Source organism: Chanodichthys erythropterus, chromosome 3 (assembly GCF_024489055.1).
Source record: "Chanodichthys erythropterus isolate Z2021 chromosome 3, ASM2448905v1, whole genome shotgun sequence".
Taxonomy (NCBI): Eukaryota; Metazoa; Chordata; class Actinopteri; order Cypriniformes; family Xenocyprididae; genus Chanodichthys; species Chanodichthys erythropterus.
In genome coordinates, this window is record NC_090223.1 from 69,355,217 (window position 1) to 69,375,778 (window position 20,562).

Sequence of the window (20,562 nt, forward strand, 5' to 3'; positions counted from 1 at the left end):
TACTCGGGACGCAGCTGATGACGTTTCACAAGAACAGACAAGTACAGTTCAAATCCCCGAATTTGTTCTTGATCCGACTTTTATCGAGGATACATCGAGAGGGGACTTGAGACAGCCAGGTATCCCAGAATGCCTCTCACATCAACCAGCAACAGTTAAACTACATGTCTAGACATAATAACATGGGGGACAGTATTTTCCCCAAAGTGAGCCGTCAGCTCCAGTCCACTACAATTTGAAGTGGTTAAGGCCCGGGTATATGTCATCTCCCACGTTCTGCTCCATCTCGCGCACAGTTGAGTGTGCAAGCCGTGTCTCGTGTCCATCATCTTTCAATTACATCTTTCAAAGTATACTAAACCACGGATGCACGTGGATCACCAAGTTTGACACATGCACAATAAAACATTTTCTTTAGTATTACCAGACATCATGTCATCAATGGGACATTCGCTGGGTAGGAACGAAGAAGAAAAATAGTGCATCCACCATTGCAACATAGTTCAGAAGATGCACCAAGAGAACAGGAATTAAAAATGATGGGGAAAGCATGCCTCTGAGTTTGTCTTGTTTTTGAATCGCTTTTCACACTCTTCTTTGACGACTGCACATTGTGCTAAGTACTGTGCGTATTGCCACCTAGTGGACTCTTCCGTCTTGCTTGTGCATGTGCACCATCTGCACAGTCTTGAAATTTGAGCTGCCTGCGGACGGGGTGTGCGGCTGGCCATGAGCCTGCTGCTTGACGAAAATTATGAATGTCAGATTCACAAACGAGGACGGCCGAAGTATACCCAGGGCTTCAGTGATCACAAAAATTCAGCTGCAGGCTGCCACTGTTCAGAGAGCAAAGCTAAGTTACACAGAAGAATTTTTTTGTTCAGCACATAAAAATGAACTACTTCATTTCAGACTGTGGAGATGTGGTTTCTCCTCTGCATGGATCTTCATGTGTATCTTCAGGTGACTTTTAAAAGAGAAACTCTTTCCACACTGATCACACGTGTGCGGCTTCTCTCTGCTGTGGATCATCTCATGTGTTTTCAGAGATGATGACTGACTGAATCTCTTGTTACACTGTGAACACTTATAAGGCTTTTTTCCAGTGTGAATCCTCTCATGTCTTTTCAGAGTTGATGAATCACTGAATCTCTTGTCACAGTGTGAACACTTGTAAGGTTTTTCTCCAGTGTGAATTCTCTCATGACGTTTTAAATGGTTTGCTGTAGTAAAAGTCTTCTCACACTCAAAGCACATGTACTCTCTCACACTAGTATGTATTTTCTCATGTTGATGTAAATAACACAGATGTGAAAAACTCTTTCCACACACAGAACATGAATGTGGCTTCTCCTTTATATGAACTCTCAGATGTTTCTTCAGGTCTGATGACCCTAGAAATTTTTTGTCACATTGATCACATGTGAACGGCTTCTCTCCAGTGTGAAATTTCATGTGTTCCTTAAGATTTCCTCTTTGTGTGAAACTCTTCCCACACTGATCACATGTGAACGGCTTCTCTCCGGTGTGGATCCTCATGTGTTCCTTAAGATGTTGTTTGGTTGAGAAACTCTTCTCACACTGATCACATGTGAACGGCTTCTCTCCAGTATGAATTCTCATGTGAACATCAAGACTTTGTTTGGTTGTGAAACTCTTTCCACACTGAGTGCAGTTTGTAGATTTCTTGGCTCTTCTTTTCTTTAAAAATGTATTTTTAGTCTTTGAGCGACTCAAAGGTTTTTCTCCAGGTTTGTCATGATGTTCCTCCTCCACTTCACTCAGTTCTTCACTCTCCTCCTTTACTTCCATCAGCTCTGAAATAAAAGAGAAAAAAGTAATTTCACTTTCAGTAAATCAAAATAATTTAAAGAGAGAAATATGAAGTTAAAGGTGATAAAATTGAGACTTGTTGTGATAGACAACTGCTACAAAACATTACGATCATTTTGATGCATTTGCATAAATTAGTTGCAGATGTCCCTGAAGGCCTGTACACACCGGGACGAATATTGCACGCATTTATCGCCAGTGTTTTTCGAGACGTTTTTTGTGTTCACACCCAAGCGATTTTCACTGGTGATGCACAGTGAACGTGCAAATTCACTCCCTGACAGTATGTGGCGCTTATGCTTAATGGTAGTGCAAATAAACATATTTATGTTATTAATAAAGTTAAATAAGATAAAAATGCAGATAATAAATGCCATATAAATGAAAGATGGTAGTCAGAAACAGTAGTGCAAATAAACATTTATGAAATAGACATTCTCAACTATATTTCTTGAATGTAAAAAAAACAAAAAAAACAGCCAAAATATAGAAATACACATCTATCGGTATGGCCAAGAAGTGTCAGAGCATGATGGGAGGACAAGAAAATAATCTCAATCCATTGTCTCAGTTTTTACACAAATGAATGACTGCATTCATCAACCCTGTTACCAAAGTTACTGTAAGAAGAGATTTTGCTCAAGTTACACTCACAACCCTGTCAGTCATTCTGGAAAGTTCATTTATTTCATACATTTTGGTGTTTACAGTTTATTCCTAAAAATAACAGTGTTGAAAACTGTATTGAAAATGCCTAAATTCTAGAAACACTCCTGGAAATAGTGAACCAGATATGAAACAAATGTAAAATACGTAAATATTTAGATTGATCTGATGTTGAAAATCAGTATGACAGTTTCTCAAACTTCCCTTTACTGATCTAGAAAAGAACATTATGTATCATTTCATAGTTTAACAGCGAATCTTTCTAACATGAATGTTGTCGTTAAAAGTTCAGTATGTATTTGATAGTTTATCTAAATGTGCAAGAACATGAATGTTGTTCAGCATCATGAATGAATGAAGAATAAACACCAACCTCTTTGTTCTTCAGTATCTTCAGTGTGTTTCATTCTGCAGGTTCTGGATCACTCATGTTCTCACTGTCCTCTTTAATAAACTCAGTCTTTACTGGTTTCAGCTCTTCCTGATGCTCTGATGCTCTTCTGATGGGAATATTCCAACATTTATTGATTAACTGCAGTGGGAGGAGCTTCACTGACTGAACTACAGATTGGTTGGAGGAGCTGATCTGCCCAAATCAAAAATATCAGTTACTGTGTTTGTTTTTATAGGGTTTTAATTTTTAGTATCTGCATCAAATTAAATGTACAAAAGCAAATTCAAATAGAAAACCCATTAAATGCAAGTGTCTATTTTTATGTTTCAAATTACTTTTGTGAAAACCAAATGTTTTAATGTCATTATCATTTAGTGTAACAGAAATATTTAAAAATGAAACAACATTTATTTTGACCAGTACTTAATAAAGTATATAAAGGAGTAAGAGATCATACTAAATTTTGTTATATTTTAAAAGTATAAAGATTTAAAATGACAATTAAAGAGTATTTTGATCCTTCAATACAGTGTTTGAATGTCAGAAAATGATTCTTATTCTAAATATGCCTGACAAATTGTTTTCTTTCTTTTTCTTTCTTTGTTTTTTTTGTTGCTATATTAACCCCTTTTGTATTTCACTCTTAAACTAATTGCATTAATCATTTATATCCATCTATCGTAAAGCAAATGAGGAAGAATTAGAAACAAAAAGTTATAAATTAAACTTTATTGTTTCTTCCTTAAAATATTGACAGATGTCTAGAAAAGTTGTAAAGAACTGTAAGAAAAACAGTTGAAAGCATAAAGACTGAAATAAGCAGACATAAACACCACAAATCCCCTCAGTCTGTTGAGAGCAATGAAATGAGCTTTAAGTGTCAATTTACAGCAGATCTGAAGACATCAGCATAATAAATGAGGTGAAAACAGGAACTATTGACATGAAATAAAGAGTGTTTTCAGCAGTTTCTCGGTTAATATTGATGATCCTCAGACTATCAACACTCATTCAACAAGACATTCAGACCATTAGCAGATCATCTCACTTTATTCTGAGTGTTTGCTGATAGAAACACATTATTGGAGTCCTATAAACTGCTCTACTGAAAGACAATACTGTTATTTCTCACAACATGACATGGATAAAACACCAATAAAACACCATCATCTTCATCAACCACTGCTGCTAAACAACTACAGCAATATGATAGATATGAACTGAAAGTTTGGTTTTCTAATAAAAGTAAATTGATTGCAGTAGTGAAATTAGATCAGAAGAAAACTTTTCAAAATAAAGAGCAGCACAAAGTAGAGTTGTCGTCATAATACAGAATCATCTCATATTTAAGATATCAAAGCAGTGATCTGTATTAAATCCTCTCTAATCTACATGTGGCCTATACTGGTGATTATACTGGAAGAATTAAAGTGTGAACTCAATGTAAATGAAATACACTAAAATGAGTTTTAAGAAATATAAAACTACTTATTTTATTGGATATGTTACAAAGCAGTTAAAACTTAAATCATCTTAAACTCTATAATCTAGCATTATCCAGCAATATTGGAGATGCTGTTACGCGTCCCTCGATCATTTATCTTCTACACTAATGCATCTGAGGAAGCCTTTTACTCCACAGACTCCCATTCTGGTTCATATTTCTGAAAACTTTTATCTTTTTCTTTCACAAGCTGGACTAATAACAGCTGCCATCATGAGCTACTCTCTGTCAAGTTAAACTTCCCACCAGTCAGCATCCAGTCTGGATGATCATATGATGTATCAACAACCAATGACAGAGAGCTTTACTTAAACTGAACCTCAAGACAGAAGCACATATATATATATATATATATATATATATATATATATATATATATATATATATATATATATATATATTGCAATATATATTGCTATACATCATCAAAGGCCTAAGATTTTATTTACCACAATTAAATCAATAATTCAGTTCAATGAGGAAGCCTCGGCTGAACTTTATGAGAAATGTTTTAGTTTTTTTCTGACAACGTGATAGTCATTCGTTCTTCCTTCACTTCACAGTTCCCAGATCTGACTCTGAATTCACTGGCTACTCCGGTGCTTTTATCGTTTTCAGCATGTTTCTTTAAAGGATCTGAGTGATCTGGTTAACCGGATGAAAATAACTTCCGCCTCACTTGATGTTGTTCCCTCAGAGTTTCTTTCTCTGAAATTGGTCCCAGTTTTCAAGAGTTTATTAATTCATCTTTGGATGCTGGGTTAGTCCCAACACATGCTCTACAGGTGAGCCTGATATGAAACACCAAAAACAATCCTGAGGAGTTTAAATGTGGGATGTCAAAGTTCAAAATGAACAAAGCTCATATTAATCTGCAGATTACACAACATAAATATTACAAAACACACACAAATGTCACATATACTGTCAGTCACCGTGTCTTTTAATCATTCAGCTTTAACCCTGTGATTAATCAGGTAGGGTCAGGATAGTCAGATCTGCCTCAATCATAAAGTTCTCACCTGCCGCAGCTGAAGATCTTCAGGAATGATGGAGAAGAGTCTCCTGTGCTTCTGTCTTGAGACTCAGTTTAAGTAAAGTCTCAAACAATAAAACACTTTTTTATTGGTCATGACGATACAAAGCAGATAAAACTTAAATCAGCTTAAGCTAAAAAACTCTATAATCTTCACTTAATGCAGTTCATCTGAGGAAACCTTTCACTCCTCAGACTCTCATTCTGGTTTATATTTCTGAAAACTCATTTTAGTGTATTTCATTTACATTGAGTTCACACTTTAATTCTTCCTCTCTAATCTACATGTAGCCTATACTGGTGATTATACTGGATTTAATACAGATCACTGCTTTGATATCTTAAATATGACATGATTCTGTATTATTAACTCTACTTTGTGCTGCTCTTTATTTCGAAAGGTTTTGTGATCATTGTCTCTTCTGATCCAATTTCACTCCTGCAATCAATGTACTTATTATTAGAAAATCAAACTTTCAATTCATATCATATTGCTGTAGTTATTCATCTTTAGTGGTTGATGATGGTGAGTGTGTGTTGGTTTTTGCATTATTAATGTCATATTGTGAGAAATAACAGTATTGTCTTTCACTAGAGCAGTTTATAGGATTTTCTCACATATCATGACTCCAATAATCAGTTTCTAACAGCAAACACTCAGAATAACGTGAGATGATCCTCAGACTATCAACAATCATTCAACAAGACATTCAGATCATCAGCAGATCATCTCACACTCTTTATTTCATGTCAATAGTTCCTGTTTTCACCTCATTTATTATGCTGATGTCTTCAGATCTGATGTAAATTGACACTTAAAGCTCATTTAATTGCTGTCAACAGACTGAGGGGATTTAATTACTACAAATATGTACATTTATTTCTGTATTGATGCTTTTAACTGTTTTTCATACTGTGTAGGCATCTTGCACTTCATTCTTGTGGTCCCTCACCTGCAGAAGACTGTTCTACAACTTCACATAGATGAACCGGTGCTCTCTGAGTGACATTCCAGCTTCTGTGATTAGGACTTTCATGTGAACGTACCTTGCTCATGGGTGCAATATCCAATATTTAATGATGCATGAGGTTGGAGGAATGGCTTCAAAAACCCCATGAATCACACTTTCCCTGTTGTGGAGAGGCTGTTTTTGAGATGCAATACATCACAGTCCCCACAGAACCAATCCTCAGGAAGACACTCTCTGCACCTACAGAGAAAATAAAAAAAACACTCTAATATAATACATTATTTCAGGTGAATAATTTAAGCTATTGCAAATGTACTTTGATTTGATTTTACTGCACAGTAGCTCAGTGTTTAGCACTATCACCTCACAGCACAATGATCCTTCATTTACTTTTCTCATTAATGTGGTTTTCATCTGGGTATCCAAGTTTTCTATCATTCCACAAGACATGCATCTTAGCTTATAAAGCTCGCCACTGAGCATTAATTCTCAGCAAACCGACCCTGGGTAATGAAAGTTTAATATTATTGAAAACCAAGCTAATAACAGCAGGCTCGTGGCAAAGGCAACACGAGGGATGAGCAACAGCCTCTTCTGCGATAAGGCATTGTAGATGGTATGGTCTTGCCTCTTTCCGCTTTCTGCTGCCGAAAACACCATGATGAAGCAGAGCTTCACCACCAAGCGTCCTCAAACTTTATTTAGAAAACAACTCTATTTAAAAACATGCTCTCTGATTATGATCTGTGCTGTGTATGAATACTTATCCACTTTTTCATGAGAAATGCTGTCCAAATGTCCTGTTTGTCATGATGACGTCTAAAGTTAAATCGTGAAATATATATATTTTATAATGTAAACAACTAACAACTTTTATTTTTGTTTCAGATGCTGCATGAGATCATGGACGACCGGCACAGATGGTCCTCAGCCTCACATCTCCAAGACAGGCCTGAGGAAGGGACAAAATATTATAGTGATGCACAGAATGATAAAAATGTGGAGGATGTAGATCATGTTATACATTGTTAAAGATCACATACATTTTATTTTATGTTATATTGTCTTGTGTCACCTGAAAGAAGAAAAACATGTGTAAAACGCTAAACAAAATCTTGCATCTTAGAGACAAAGATGAAAATGATGAAAATCAATAAATAATAAAATAAAGTGCTATACCATATAATAAAAATAGGATTTTTGAGGTAATGCAGTCTGTAAAACATGTTTTTGCAAAGGACAATCCAAAGGACACTTGTATACACTAAAATATAATTTTGCCTCCCTTCAGTTACATTTCAATAACTTCTGTTTAGAAGATGATAGATTAAAAAAAATGTTCTGGTACAAATTGTCACACAGTGGAATTAAAGAAAACAGCAGGTTCCTAGAGCAAACAGAACCTGAATTACAGATTTTCGAAGACAGGATTTTGAAAAAAAAAAAAAAAATTAAGTGCTTATTACAGTATTTTAAATGCATACAATGTTATTTCTGAAGTATTACAATCTGATTTTGTTATTTTGAGGGGTTTTCTGTACAATGACACCAATATTTTACATTTCTCTCACTGTATGTGTGAAGGGTGAACATTTAAACTTTGGTATGTCAAATTCAGGTGGAAATCTTAAAAAAATACGCCTCAGAGTGGAAGAGGTTGTCCATAGTGAAATAAGCTAGCTAGCTGCAGGTTAGTGTTAACCTACATTTCATCAACATTTAATCAGTGCAGGGAAACATTTAGCAAGATATTCATATTAAATCTTTGTCCATACCCCTTTTAGCAGACTTAACAACAGATGAGTCAGCAGCACCCCAGTCTCCCCATAACTGCACCCCTCCCTGTCCCAGTGAAGAAGGCGAGTCAGACTGAGCAAGGTCTAGTGATAGCTCTAACATGGCATGGCTATGGAGATAAGGGATATTACTACAGACATAATGCCCACAGCCTTAAAAACAAACTGAGAGCAAGATGTATGGCTGAACTGCCAAAAACGTGTTGAGCTGTTATTTGAGAGAAAAGGCTTATTGCTTGTTGTTGGGATATATGTGCAGTTATGTTCAAAAATCTGCTGTTTTCATTGTTTTGATATGATGTTAATTTATTTTGATTAAAACGTTAATATATATTTAGATTTTTTTTTAAATCTGTCATTAATTTTACAATAAAAATACATGAGTTTTTTCATATTAAACTATGTTATTCCCTTAACTAAGACGAGTTGATACATACCTCTCTCGTCTCAGTGCGTGCACTAAATCGCGAAACTTTGTTAGCACTTAGCTTAGCCCAGTTCATTCAATAGGGGCCAAGCAGAGAAGCTACCAAACACCTCCACGTTTTCCCTATTTAAATACAGTTACTCGAGTAGTGTAACTCGACCTAGGACGGTGACACAAAACAAAACGTTGCGCTTTTCTAAGCGTGTAAAATGGATAACTATATTGTATGGCGGAATACCATAGCAAGTGCTCGGGAGCACTTTGACTTGGCGCAGTAATATCTTCACTCGTGAAAAGTCCTCTCACCGGCCCCCGCTCCCTCTCATCTCCGTCAGTAGAACCAACGTGACCTGCACCAGTAGTAATAGTTTGAGCAGAGTTGACCAAGTATCAGGTTGTAGGAAGATAGTTTGTGGACAATCATGGTTATAACTTGCATCGTAAAGGGTTGTGATAAGAAGGAGAAGGTATATAGTGCCGTCATGTTTCACAGAATTCCAGCTCACCACATACAGCGGAGAGCTTGGTTAGCTGCTTTGAACAAGAATCCAAAAACACCGTTGATGACTCTGAAGAAGTGGCGTGTTTGCTCCGAGCATTTCACACCGGAGGACTATACCTGCACAGGAACACGCCTAAAGGATGAGGCTACACCGACAATATTTAAATCACTAACACAACAAAGTGGATCATCACCCAACGCTGTAAGTGTACTTTTGCATGGTATTTGGTTGTCCTGAAAGTGTCAGTAACCTTAGCTGAGTAACAAAAGTTCGCTGTGAAATCAGACAGGCAATAAGAAGTGACTGTTTGATTTACATAAGGACTGAGCTCAGAAATAAAAATGTAGTATAAGCCTAAAACCGTACAAGCCCGTAGTATAACGTTATAGTGTCAACAAATGTGATTCTCTGTATCACGAGACTGCAAGGTTACGTTTACCATGATAATACCTTGACTAATGGTACGGGGAGGGGTATTTTTGTCTCAGGTGAAACACTGAAAGAGTAGGCTACTGTCTACTTATGTAATACCCTGTAACAATACTTTATACAATACAATACTTACTGGGAAGAATGTAAAAAATATATAAATATACATTTTGGTAGTGTTTTTATTTACTTTCCAAAAAAATAATTGTTGTCATTGTTATTTCTGTCATAATTGTGTCAATTATTATACAGGCAGAGTTGAATGACATACAGCAAGATCATCAAATCACAGGAACAACAAACAAGCAGTAGTCCATATTCTGGCAGAAACAACAAACTATGGTCATGTTTTTTGAGCAATGCATTAAAAACATTAGCTCTGAATGGATGCTGGACCAGTACTGCCTCAAAGAGCTGAAAATGATAAAAACCCATCAAGATATGCCTTAATAAACAAGAAAATGACAAAATTATTTCATTCCAATACATTCCCTTGCTTCCTTTGCTGCAAAGCTGGCAAGGAATAAGATGTCTGGGATACTCTTAATAGAGCTCAATCTGAAAATGATGAAATTCTCACAGATGGTGAAATGTTTAAATCAAACAAGCACATGATCTTGGCACTATACAGAGATGGATTGTGGATTAAATGTGCATAATGTTATGTTTGGTCCGGTCTGTGCTAGCTTGAGATCTGTAAAAATGTTTTCTGATACCTTATGTGTATCGAATTCAGGGATAAAACTTTTTTTTTTTTTTTGGTGTCTCTTCACATTTACAAATGTATAATTAATGAATTATTTAAAAAAAAATTAGATTCCACAAAGGTGTACAGCAAATCTGTATAAAATAGTTATCCCCCTAGAGGGGGATACCACACCCAGCAGGCCCATCTCCTTCAGAACTGTTCTGTAGTACATGTAATGATTTAACACATTAATAAATGTACATTAATAAAACCTCAACAAATATATATATATATTCCTAAAACTCACTCCCATCCTTGCTGGGCAGCATATCTCCGCCCAGAAAACAGATGACCGAACCGAGTTCTTTTTAAAATTAGCTGCCTAACATCCTCATCCTCATCCGTTCATAAAGCAAATAAAAATTCGTCAATACATCACATTCTAAGACGTAGGTTAAATACACTGTACAACAGTTCACTAACATATGAGAAAAATCGACCAAATTATCATATGATAATAAGTATATATTTTATGATATAAACGTGTATCATTTCGCTTAAAAATATCTTTACAAAGTTGTTCTAATTAATAAAAAATTATACTTTACACTTGACAAATTAACGCAGCTTTAACGAGTGTACATTGAATGTACATTCAAAATCAGAGAGGATTGTGGGTAAATAGTGAACGAATGTAGGGAATGCAGAATAAAGGTAAAATATATGAAAAATACAGCATTTTCAAAAAAAAACATGTTAAACTGCCCCAGAAACAAGCCTAGAAAAAAACACTGAACCACCCATTTAAAACGTCTTAAAAAGGCACATATGTACACCAGGGAAATCTAAATTTTCTAGGGGACCATACGGGGGTACCCCCAAACTAACAACATTTTCTGACCAGGGTAATTATGAAACCCTGAGTAAGGCCCGGCTTATATTCTCTTTAATGAAATCTGAGGTAAACGTGTATTTCTACAAATGTGCGCACTTTTGGACTAAAAGTTTGTATGTGTGCACTGTGATTATAAATAAATGGGGCCAAACATGACGGTTTGTGTCTCGTTATTCTATTAATAACTACAGATTGATTTTTACTGATTATTAGTTTCATTGTAAATAGTGTTGCAAATATCTAAGCTATCTAATACTTCAAATCTCAAGGTTAAATCAGAAGATTTTTTGTAAAAATGTAACAAAAATATATAATATAAGATTATATATATCTAATATATATATATATATATATATATATATATAAAAATTATCTTGTAAAATAGTTGGATTTCTGTACACTTCTGTGATTGAAGACAATGCATGACTTTTATTTTGGAGTAGCGACATGACGTCATAAGACTGCACCGCACTCCTGCATCTGCTGTGATTCTGCTGAATAAAGGATTGTTTTAATGATTTAAGCTGTTTTAATCGACGGAAACAGTTTTGTAGTTTTAATAGTTTTACCAGCGATGTTTAATGAGTTTATTTACTATTTAATGTAACATTGTGATTCTTTATCTAACTGTAATGAAGGATTTTGGCGTGAGTAAAACTCATCCACTGATGAGAAACAGTAAACCTGCGTCTCATTTCTCTCTATATATAAATCATAAATCAGTTTATCATGAACACGAGTTCAGTCTCTGGAGAGTAATGATGGAGAAACTGAACTTTTCAACTCAGTCAATTGAATCAAACACTTTGATAAATGATTCACTGAATCACGACTTGTGCTGTTCGAACATGAATGAGAACAACAAACACTTACAAACTAACTAACATGTTTTCATTAAAGAGTAATCATTTAAATATAATCTATAACTCGTTAAATACCAAATGTAGATCATAATTATCTAAATATGAAGTTTATTAATTTGCAGTGTTAGTTTTGAGTGGTTTTTTTTTTTATTCCAACATTAGGTCATTGAAGACTTTTAACTCTGTTTAATTATTCTCTACTTACAGTTTATTAAAGAGGAGACTGAAGAAATGAAGATTGAGTTTAATAAAGAAGAGACTGAAGATATGAAGATAATTATTAAAGAGGAGACTGAAGAAATGAAGATTGAGTTTAATAAAGAAGAGACTGAAGATATGAAGATAATTATTAAAGAGGAGACTGAAGAAATGAAGATTGAGTTTAATAAAGATGAGACTGAAGATATGAAGATGATTATTAAAGAGGAGACTGAAGAAATGAAGATTGAGTTTAATAAAGAAGAGACTGAAGATATGAAGATAATTATTAAAGAGGAGACTGAAGAAATGAAGATTGAGTTTAATAAAGAAGAGACTGAAGATATGAAGATGATTATTAAAGAGGAGACTGAAGAAATGAAGATTGAGTTTAATAAAGATGAGACTGAAGATATGAAGATTGAAGAAACATTCAGTGTGAAACATGAAGACATTGAGGAACAAACAGGTTGGTTTTATTCTCACAACTGAACTCAGTCATTTGATCATCATTAATATGTCCAGCTCTACAGATATAGAGAATATACAGAAGTATAATCTTACAGATAATATTACAGAGTTCATTCATTCCAGCATAATATCATTCAGGTATAAATTCCTTGATCATGAAATTGTTTAATTAAGGTTTGCAGATGCTGAATGAATTTCTAGTTTCAAATGATTGTTAAATAGCAGCACAAAATCTGTGAAATTAGCGAGGGAAGGGCATTTAAAAAACGAACTGGAACGCAGACTCTGAATTCACTCAGTCGTTTCATTCAAGTGGACTTACTGTAGAGCAAGAGTTAGGGTTTGGTTTAGGGCTGGTTACTTGTAATTAAAGGGTTTGTTCACAGAAAAATCAAAATTCTGTCATTTATTACTTACCTTCATGCCGTTCCACACCGTAAGACAACATCACTTTAAAATTCAGTGTTTCCATTAAATGTGATCCCGGACCACAAAACCAGTCATAAGTCACACGGGTATATTTGTATAATAGCCAACAATACACTGTATGAGTCAAAATTATGCAACATTAAGTAAAGATCATGTTCTATTAAGATATTTTGTCCATTATTTTAGTCCGTTATATTCAAACAAATCATGTATGAGCGCTCTCTCTCTCTTTCTCTCTCTCTCTCGACGCACTGATCACATGCTGTATTTCTGCACAGACACATTTCAGTACATTCACGTTGTTTTCACACACATTCAGGATAATGTTTGGATTTGTCCTGTGTATGTTTCTGTGTACTTCAGTAACTACTTATATAACTATGTATATATGACAACTAAGGTGATTATTTTTGGATCCTCCAAAAACAGAGATTCTATAGCCAATTACTTAGACAATTACTTTAATTACTTTAACATATATTACATCACATGCAAAAAATGTAGGTGTTATCTTTGATTCTGAGCTTTGTCTTGAAAAACAAATTAGCTCAGTAGTTAAAAACAGCTTCTATCAAATGAGAATCATTTCCAGACTTGAATAATCTGGAAAGGAAAGTGATGATTTATGTTATTCATGCATTTTTCACATCACGGCCGGACTATTGTAATTCGCAGTACCTTGGCCTTTCTCAATCCTCATTGGCACATTTGCAGGTGGTCCAGAATGCAGCAGCTAGACTGTTAACATGATCATATCACTCCAGTTTTAGCTTGTCTTTTTCAGAATTCAATTTAAAGATGTTGCTGTTTTTAAAGATCTTAATGGACAAGCATCATCTTATATCTCTGATCTTATTTACTTGAACTCCGCTCCTATAGGTCCCTCAGATCTGCCAATAACTTACTTACTATAAGTGCAAATCAGCTCCATTGCATATTCCAAGCAATCCCAGATCAAAAAAAGTGCAGTAAAATACACTTTTTTTAGTACACTTAATACACTTCCATAATGTACTTAAAGTGCTCTATTTCCATGCGCTTATTTTGTATTTAATGTACTAAAAGCTCTTCTTTTTAGTACTTCTTTATATAATCTTAAGAACATCTAAGTGTACTCAACTTTGCTATTTTGAGACACCATAAATTTGAACTAAAATGTGCTTTTAATATACTATCTGTATTTAAAAAAAATGTACTTAGTAACATCTTGTAGTACATTTGAAGCCATCTGTTATGATCACCGTCTGTTCCTGTCAGTTCCCGGACTACATTACCCATAATCCTCTCTGCCAATCACCTGCAATCACTATCACTAATCACCACACCCAGCTGCAGTACATTAACAGGACTATAAAGGACTTTCACTCACACCACCTCACTGTGAGGTCTTGTTTACCCTGTGTGACATTTCCCTGTGTTTATTGTCTGCCTGTTTATTGTTACCGATCCTGACTGTTTCCTGTTTATTGACCCGTTGCTGCCTGTCCTGACCCTTGCTTTGTATACTGACCTGTGAGTGATATCTGCCTGTCCTGATCATTGCCTGTTCCTTGACCACGATTCTGCCTGTTCCTGTTCGCTCCTGATTGACCCTGCCTGTACGACCACTCTCACCTTAATAAAAGCTGCAAATGGATCTTACTATGAGTCCGCATTCATTACACCATCTATCATACACACAATTTTTATGGAAGTGTACTTAAAAAGTGTATTTTATGGCACTAAATATATTTAAATTGTGCTTTGTGGACACATTTAATATTTTAAAAATTATACTATACTAAGTGCATATTAAATGTATTATTTTGAAACAACTTGAAGTACAAGCAGCGTATTTCAAGATGTACTTAAGTTCATGTTTTAAGCTATTTGCAATATATTAAATTAAAATGGACCCATTTTAAGTACATTTAGTGCAATTTCAGTGTATTTCTTTAAATACATTTACAATGTACTTTTAAAACTTCTGCTATTACAGTTCGATCTGAAGTATTGTTTTAATGTGCTTTATGAACATTTCCAATACAATTTCAGGTCATTACAAATGCATTAGCATAACACTATAAAGCTGTTTTTATCTGTATACACACACACACACACTTTGAAATCTAAAAAAATTAATGCACTGTAATGGTGTACACAATATGTAAATATTCTTACAGTACGTTAAAAAGTACAGCAGCATTTAATCTTTTGACTAAAATACTTTAAAATAAATAAAACATTTCAGAATTTTACATCAGTGAATAAGAATTACAATGCAATTTTCTGAAAAAGTCACTGAAAAACAAAGTACAGAAGTGAAGTGTATTTTTTTTAACAAATGTAAGCATGCAAATGCCTGAACCAAACAAAGAAACAAAAGAGTTTAAATGTCACATCTTCAAGTGGAGGGTCACTTCTTTGAGCACAACTGGCATTTTCTGCAACTGAGGTCTTGTAATTCAGACACTACTATTTGAAGGCTGCTTTATCACAGGATCTGTGAAAGGGAAAAAAGGAATTTGTATAAAATTAACAAATGAGTAACAGTTTTGCATCCATGATTGAATATACAGTGTTTTATAATTTGCATTGATATTCATTAGAATTTCATATCGTCATCAAGCTTGACATACGAGTGTCCATTTTATTCTCTTGTCTGTCGTCACTATGCAGCACTCACACTAAACATAAGATTAGAAGAAGCCCAACAACCCTATTTACAGTGAGCAGAGTTCAATCACAAAGTCATTGATATTGATATTTGAAGCAATAAAGAAAACTGAGTTACAAAAAAAAAATCTTTATAACAGAGGTGATACGACATTAAAACACTCTTCGCTTGTCTCTGCATTCAGATTTCAGTTTATTTTTTAATTTATGCAAACAGCATACATTTTCTTTACGCAAACAGCAACTTAAAACTTACCTGTAACTTCTGCGTGCAGCGTCTTCATCTGATCGCGTCTGATTGGTCAAACTGAATGTAGCTGCATTGAAAAAGACGCACTGTTACACTTTGTATCAAAAATACGACTAGCATAGAAAAGTAAAGTTAATCAAATACAAATCTTACCTGGAGTCACAAAATAACGGGGTTCCAAAAGCCACACGAAAGAAAAACTGAGATATTTTAGTGAAATCTCAGAGATTTATATCCCTCCGATGAAAGATGATTCATCAAAACGTTTCAAAAAGGCATCGAAAAAACAGTAATGCATATGAATCGCATGGTCTCTTCCAAGTGTTCTAAAGTGACACGATCGCTCTAATATATATATATCATTTAGCAGTTTAAATTAGTCTACTATTAACATTCAAGGCACATAGGCTTCGTATGCACAGCATATCTGTTAAACAGCTTCTCTCAGGTGAGAGCCTGCAGCTCATTATCATAAGAACCAATCAGAGCTGTTCAGCGACCTTGAAACCAATCAGGTTTCCTCACGTGTGTTACACATGTTGATTAAATTTAAACACAAGTAAATATATAGCAAACTTTTAAGTATCATTGGAAAATGGATTTATGGTGCATTTCAAATAATATGATGTTGAAATCCTTGTGGAAATTCCAGTAGTATACTATTACAATTAACATGTAACGGACAACAGCCTTTAAAGTAGTATAACCGTTTAAAATATGCTTATGGCAAAGATAAATATGCTTATGGCAGTGCTCAATAATAGTTGACAAATGTTTATAATACATTAAGTTGGTACACTGTAAATGTTAATGTTTTTCAAAATATCTTTATTTTGAAAATTTTAAAATTCTAAATATATAAATATTTAAAATAGGATATATTGCAGTAGGCCTACACATGGTTATTAAGTACATTTAAACCCACTTAAAGCTGAATCCTTTTGCTATTTTCTTAAAGTACATATAAAAATACTTTAAATAAGAGTAACATAACTAGGCTTTCTGTAAATACACTAATTTCACTAAAAGTATACTTGTGTTCAGCAATTTTTTAAAAAACGTATCAAAGCATATATTTATTACCAATGTACTTCTAGTAAACTGTTTAGAAATGTATTAAAAATATGCTTGTTTTCAGAATATGATAAAACTGTAACTAGCATATATCTATTAACAAAATACTTCTAGTATACTGTTTAGAAATATATTAAAATGCAATTCAAAATATTTTTAATGCACTTTTAATAAGCATATTGGGAATAAAAATGTATTATTAACAACTTGCATTTCAAGTATATTTTTTAATACATTTAATAATAGGCCTACGTCTTTTTCACCTGTTTACTTGTAATTAATTCATTTTGTACTGTATTTTTCATGAAAATCCATTAAAATTGAACTTAGTGACAGTATATATAAAATCCAGTAGAATTTTATATAAAGCATTCATAGCACACTTTTAAGTATTGCACTTATAAAACACTATTTGTTATACTTTATCTGACTACACTTAAAATCATTTGAAGTGTTCTAGTGCATTTATATTAAGTGTACTTAAGTACCACAGGTGGGAAAATGTACTTATGACTAGAACATTAGTAATATATTTGTGATTGTCATTTAAACTTAGAATTACTTTGTAAAAGTCTACTAAAATTGAACTAATTTTAAAGCATTGAAAGCATACTAATACAACTTTTCTGTATATTTTTGCAGTAGTATACTTTATTTCAATGCACTAATAAACTATTTAAATGTTAGTGAGAATTAGTGCATTTATATTGAGTGTACTTAAGTACCACAGTTGGGAAAATGTACTCTTAACCAGAACATTAGAAATATATTTGTAATGAAATGAATTTCATTTAAACTTAGGTTTACTAAATAAAAGTCTACTAAGATATAACTAATTTTAAAGCATTGAAAGAATACTTCTTAGAATTACACTAATAAAACTCCTCTGTATATTTTTGTGGTAGTATACTTTATTTCAATGCACTAATAAACTATTTAAGTGTTAGTGCTAATTAGTGCAATTATATTAAGTGTACTTATTTACCACAGCTGGGAAAATGTACTTATGTCTAATACATTAATAATATATTTGTAATAAAATGAACTTCATTTAAACTTAGGATTACTACATAAAAGTCTACTAAGATTGAACTAATGTTTAAAGCATTCAAAGCACACTTTTAACAAATACACTAATAAAACTCTCATGTATATTTTTGAGGTAGTATACTTTATTTCAATGCACTAAAAATCAATTTAAGTAGTACTGGTATTTAGTATACTTTTCCAAGTGCAGTGAAGTACTACTGAAGTACAAATATACTTTGAAATAGTGTATGTATAGTGTACAACTTTGACACTTTTATTTAGCACCAAAATAATGTACTACAAATGTACTTGCTTGTATTTAAGTATTTTTTTTAATGCACATTTAATGACCTGGGATCAAGAGCTCAGAGAGGTACGTTTAAAGTAGCTAGACAGATTCTGCCAGTGTTGGTTCAGTGTAAACAATGATGTACTTCTGAGTCCTTAAGATGGAGGGAAGTTAGCAAGGGAAGGGCCTAAAAATCTGAACTTGAGCGGAGTACCTCAACAGGACACTTGTAGATTTTGTTTTGAGAAATTAATTACCGATCATGAGTCTCTAATAATGAGCTGATGAACCTAGAGCAGGAATGCCCAATCCTGTTCCTGGAGATCTACATACATGCAGAGTTCAGATACAACCCTGATCGAACACACCTGCCCCTGAAGATCTTAGTTCACTGCTTCAGGTGTGATTGATCAGGGTTGGGTCTGAACTCTGAATGTACTTAGATCTCCAGGAACAGGATGTCTAGTGTTTCATTTCTATTCAACTGTGCTCCGTCTGTTTGATGCACATGTTTGTACTGGTATTCATTCACTGAAGTCTGTGAAGTTAACCATAGTTACAGTATAACCAGTTTTGTGCTGAGAAAACACATCTCATAAGCACTCATTCTTTCCGTCTAATATCACTAGTGTGATGGCTCTGTATCTGGATCGCTAACCGTGCCGGAGTACAGAATGGCTAATACTATTGTGTGTGCTATGTATGACATTACAACAACAAATATCTTCTATCACTTATTGAATAGTAAAACACTTTTCAATTAATTTAAATAATTTGAGTATGTTTAGGTTTATATCAGGTCTGGTGATGAACGTCTCGGTTACATAGGTAACCCTCGTTCCCTGAAGGAGGGAACGGAGACGTACGTCGGACAGACCGACGAATAGGAATCTCGCTAGAGAGGCCAATCTACTTCGAGTGTAACTAAACGAGCCAATGCACATTGGCATGCAATCATATGCATCAGCTGCTTGCCTCGCAGCGCGGGTATATAATGAGCAGCAGGTGCGTTGCATCTTCAGGTTTTCGCTGAGGAGCCGAACCGAGCAGGCGGCAGCATCAGCAGGACAACGCCTGTGGCGACGGGACGTACGTCTCCGTTCCCTCCTTCAGGGAACGAGGGTTACCTATGTAACCGAGACGTTCCCATTCAGTCGGTCACGTTCGACGTACGTCGGACAGACCGACGAATAGGAATCCCTACCAAAGCGCCACAGGAGCTGCCCTCTTCCAGCGCTCTGACGTGAGCCACCTGAACCCCTTTGCCTAAGGACGGTGGGACCAGGCTCACGCAGAGAGGGTCGATCACTGTTGTTCCCAAAACCCACTCCGTGCGACAATTGGATAACGCTGGGAAAGCGTAGCCTTACATGCGATAAGGAACGCTGCGGAAGCCATATCCTTCCCCGAAGGAGTTATATGGATAAGTACATATGGACTAACCTTGTAGGTTGTACAACATATGGAAGAACTGGGGTGACTCCACTCGATGAGAGATGGGTTCTCCCAGAGGGAAAGACACAGGCTTCGTTTAGGAGCAGCCGTGGAAAAAGCCATATGGGATCCCCGTAGGGTCACACATATGGAACCCAGCCTAAATCCGGTTCTCAAGGATACAACGGAGTATAGGCCTGGCGCCAGACGCTCCGCCACGTCAGCTGCCGAAGGGTAACCGGAGGACTCAACAGGGTCTGCCCGTAGGGACTCTCTGGAGAATAGAATGCGCATGTAGCGCAGCAAGCCGACACTAAGCCGGGGCCTCTCCGTGCCTCTGACCTGAGGCGAGAACACGGGAGGAGACCGGCTCGACACGAAGGCTATAGTATCTAGCGAACGTGTTAGGTGTCGCCCAGCCCGCAGCTCTACAAATGTCTGTTAGCGAGGCGCCACGAGCCAGCGCCCAGGAGGATGCCACACCTCTCGTGGAGTGGGCATGCAACCTGAGCGGGCAGGGCACGCCCTGAGCTTGGTAAGCCAGGGCGATGGCATCCACTATCCAGTGGGCCATCCTCTGCTTGGAGACAGCCTTTCCCTTCTGCTGGCCTCCGTAACAGACAAAGAGCTGGTCTGAGGTCCTGAAGCTTCGAGTTCTGTCTAAGTACAGTCGCAAGGCGCGAACTGGACAGAGCAAAGCCAGGGCTGGGTCTGCCTCCTCCGAGGGC

At 35.4% G+C, this 20,562-nt stretch overlaps 1 protein-coding gene across 1 annotated transcript; it reads right to left on the reverse strand.

Annotated features, from left to right (window-relative positions):
* Nucleotides 1–903: 903 nt before the first annotated feature.
* On the reverse strand, nucleotides 904–1,812 carry LOC137005441 (zinc finger protein interacting with ribonucleoprotein K-like). Its single transcript, XM_067366354.1, has one exon. It carries the CDS (start codon nucleotides 1,810–1,812, stop codon nucleotides 904–906), a length of 909 nt encoding a protein of 302 aa, XP_067222455.1.
* Between the last annotated feature and the right edge of the window lie 18,750 nt (nucleotides 1,813–20,562).

What these genes read in the sequence shown, in the direction of transcription:
- LOC137005441 (XM_067366354.1), bottom strand. Translation starts at nt 1,812, where the DNA reads ATGGAAGTAAAGGAGGAGAGTGAAGAACTGAGTGAAGTGGAGGAGGAA.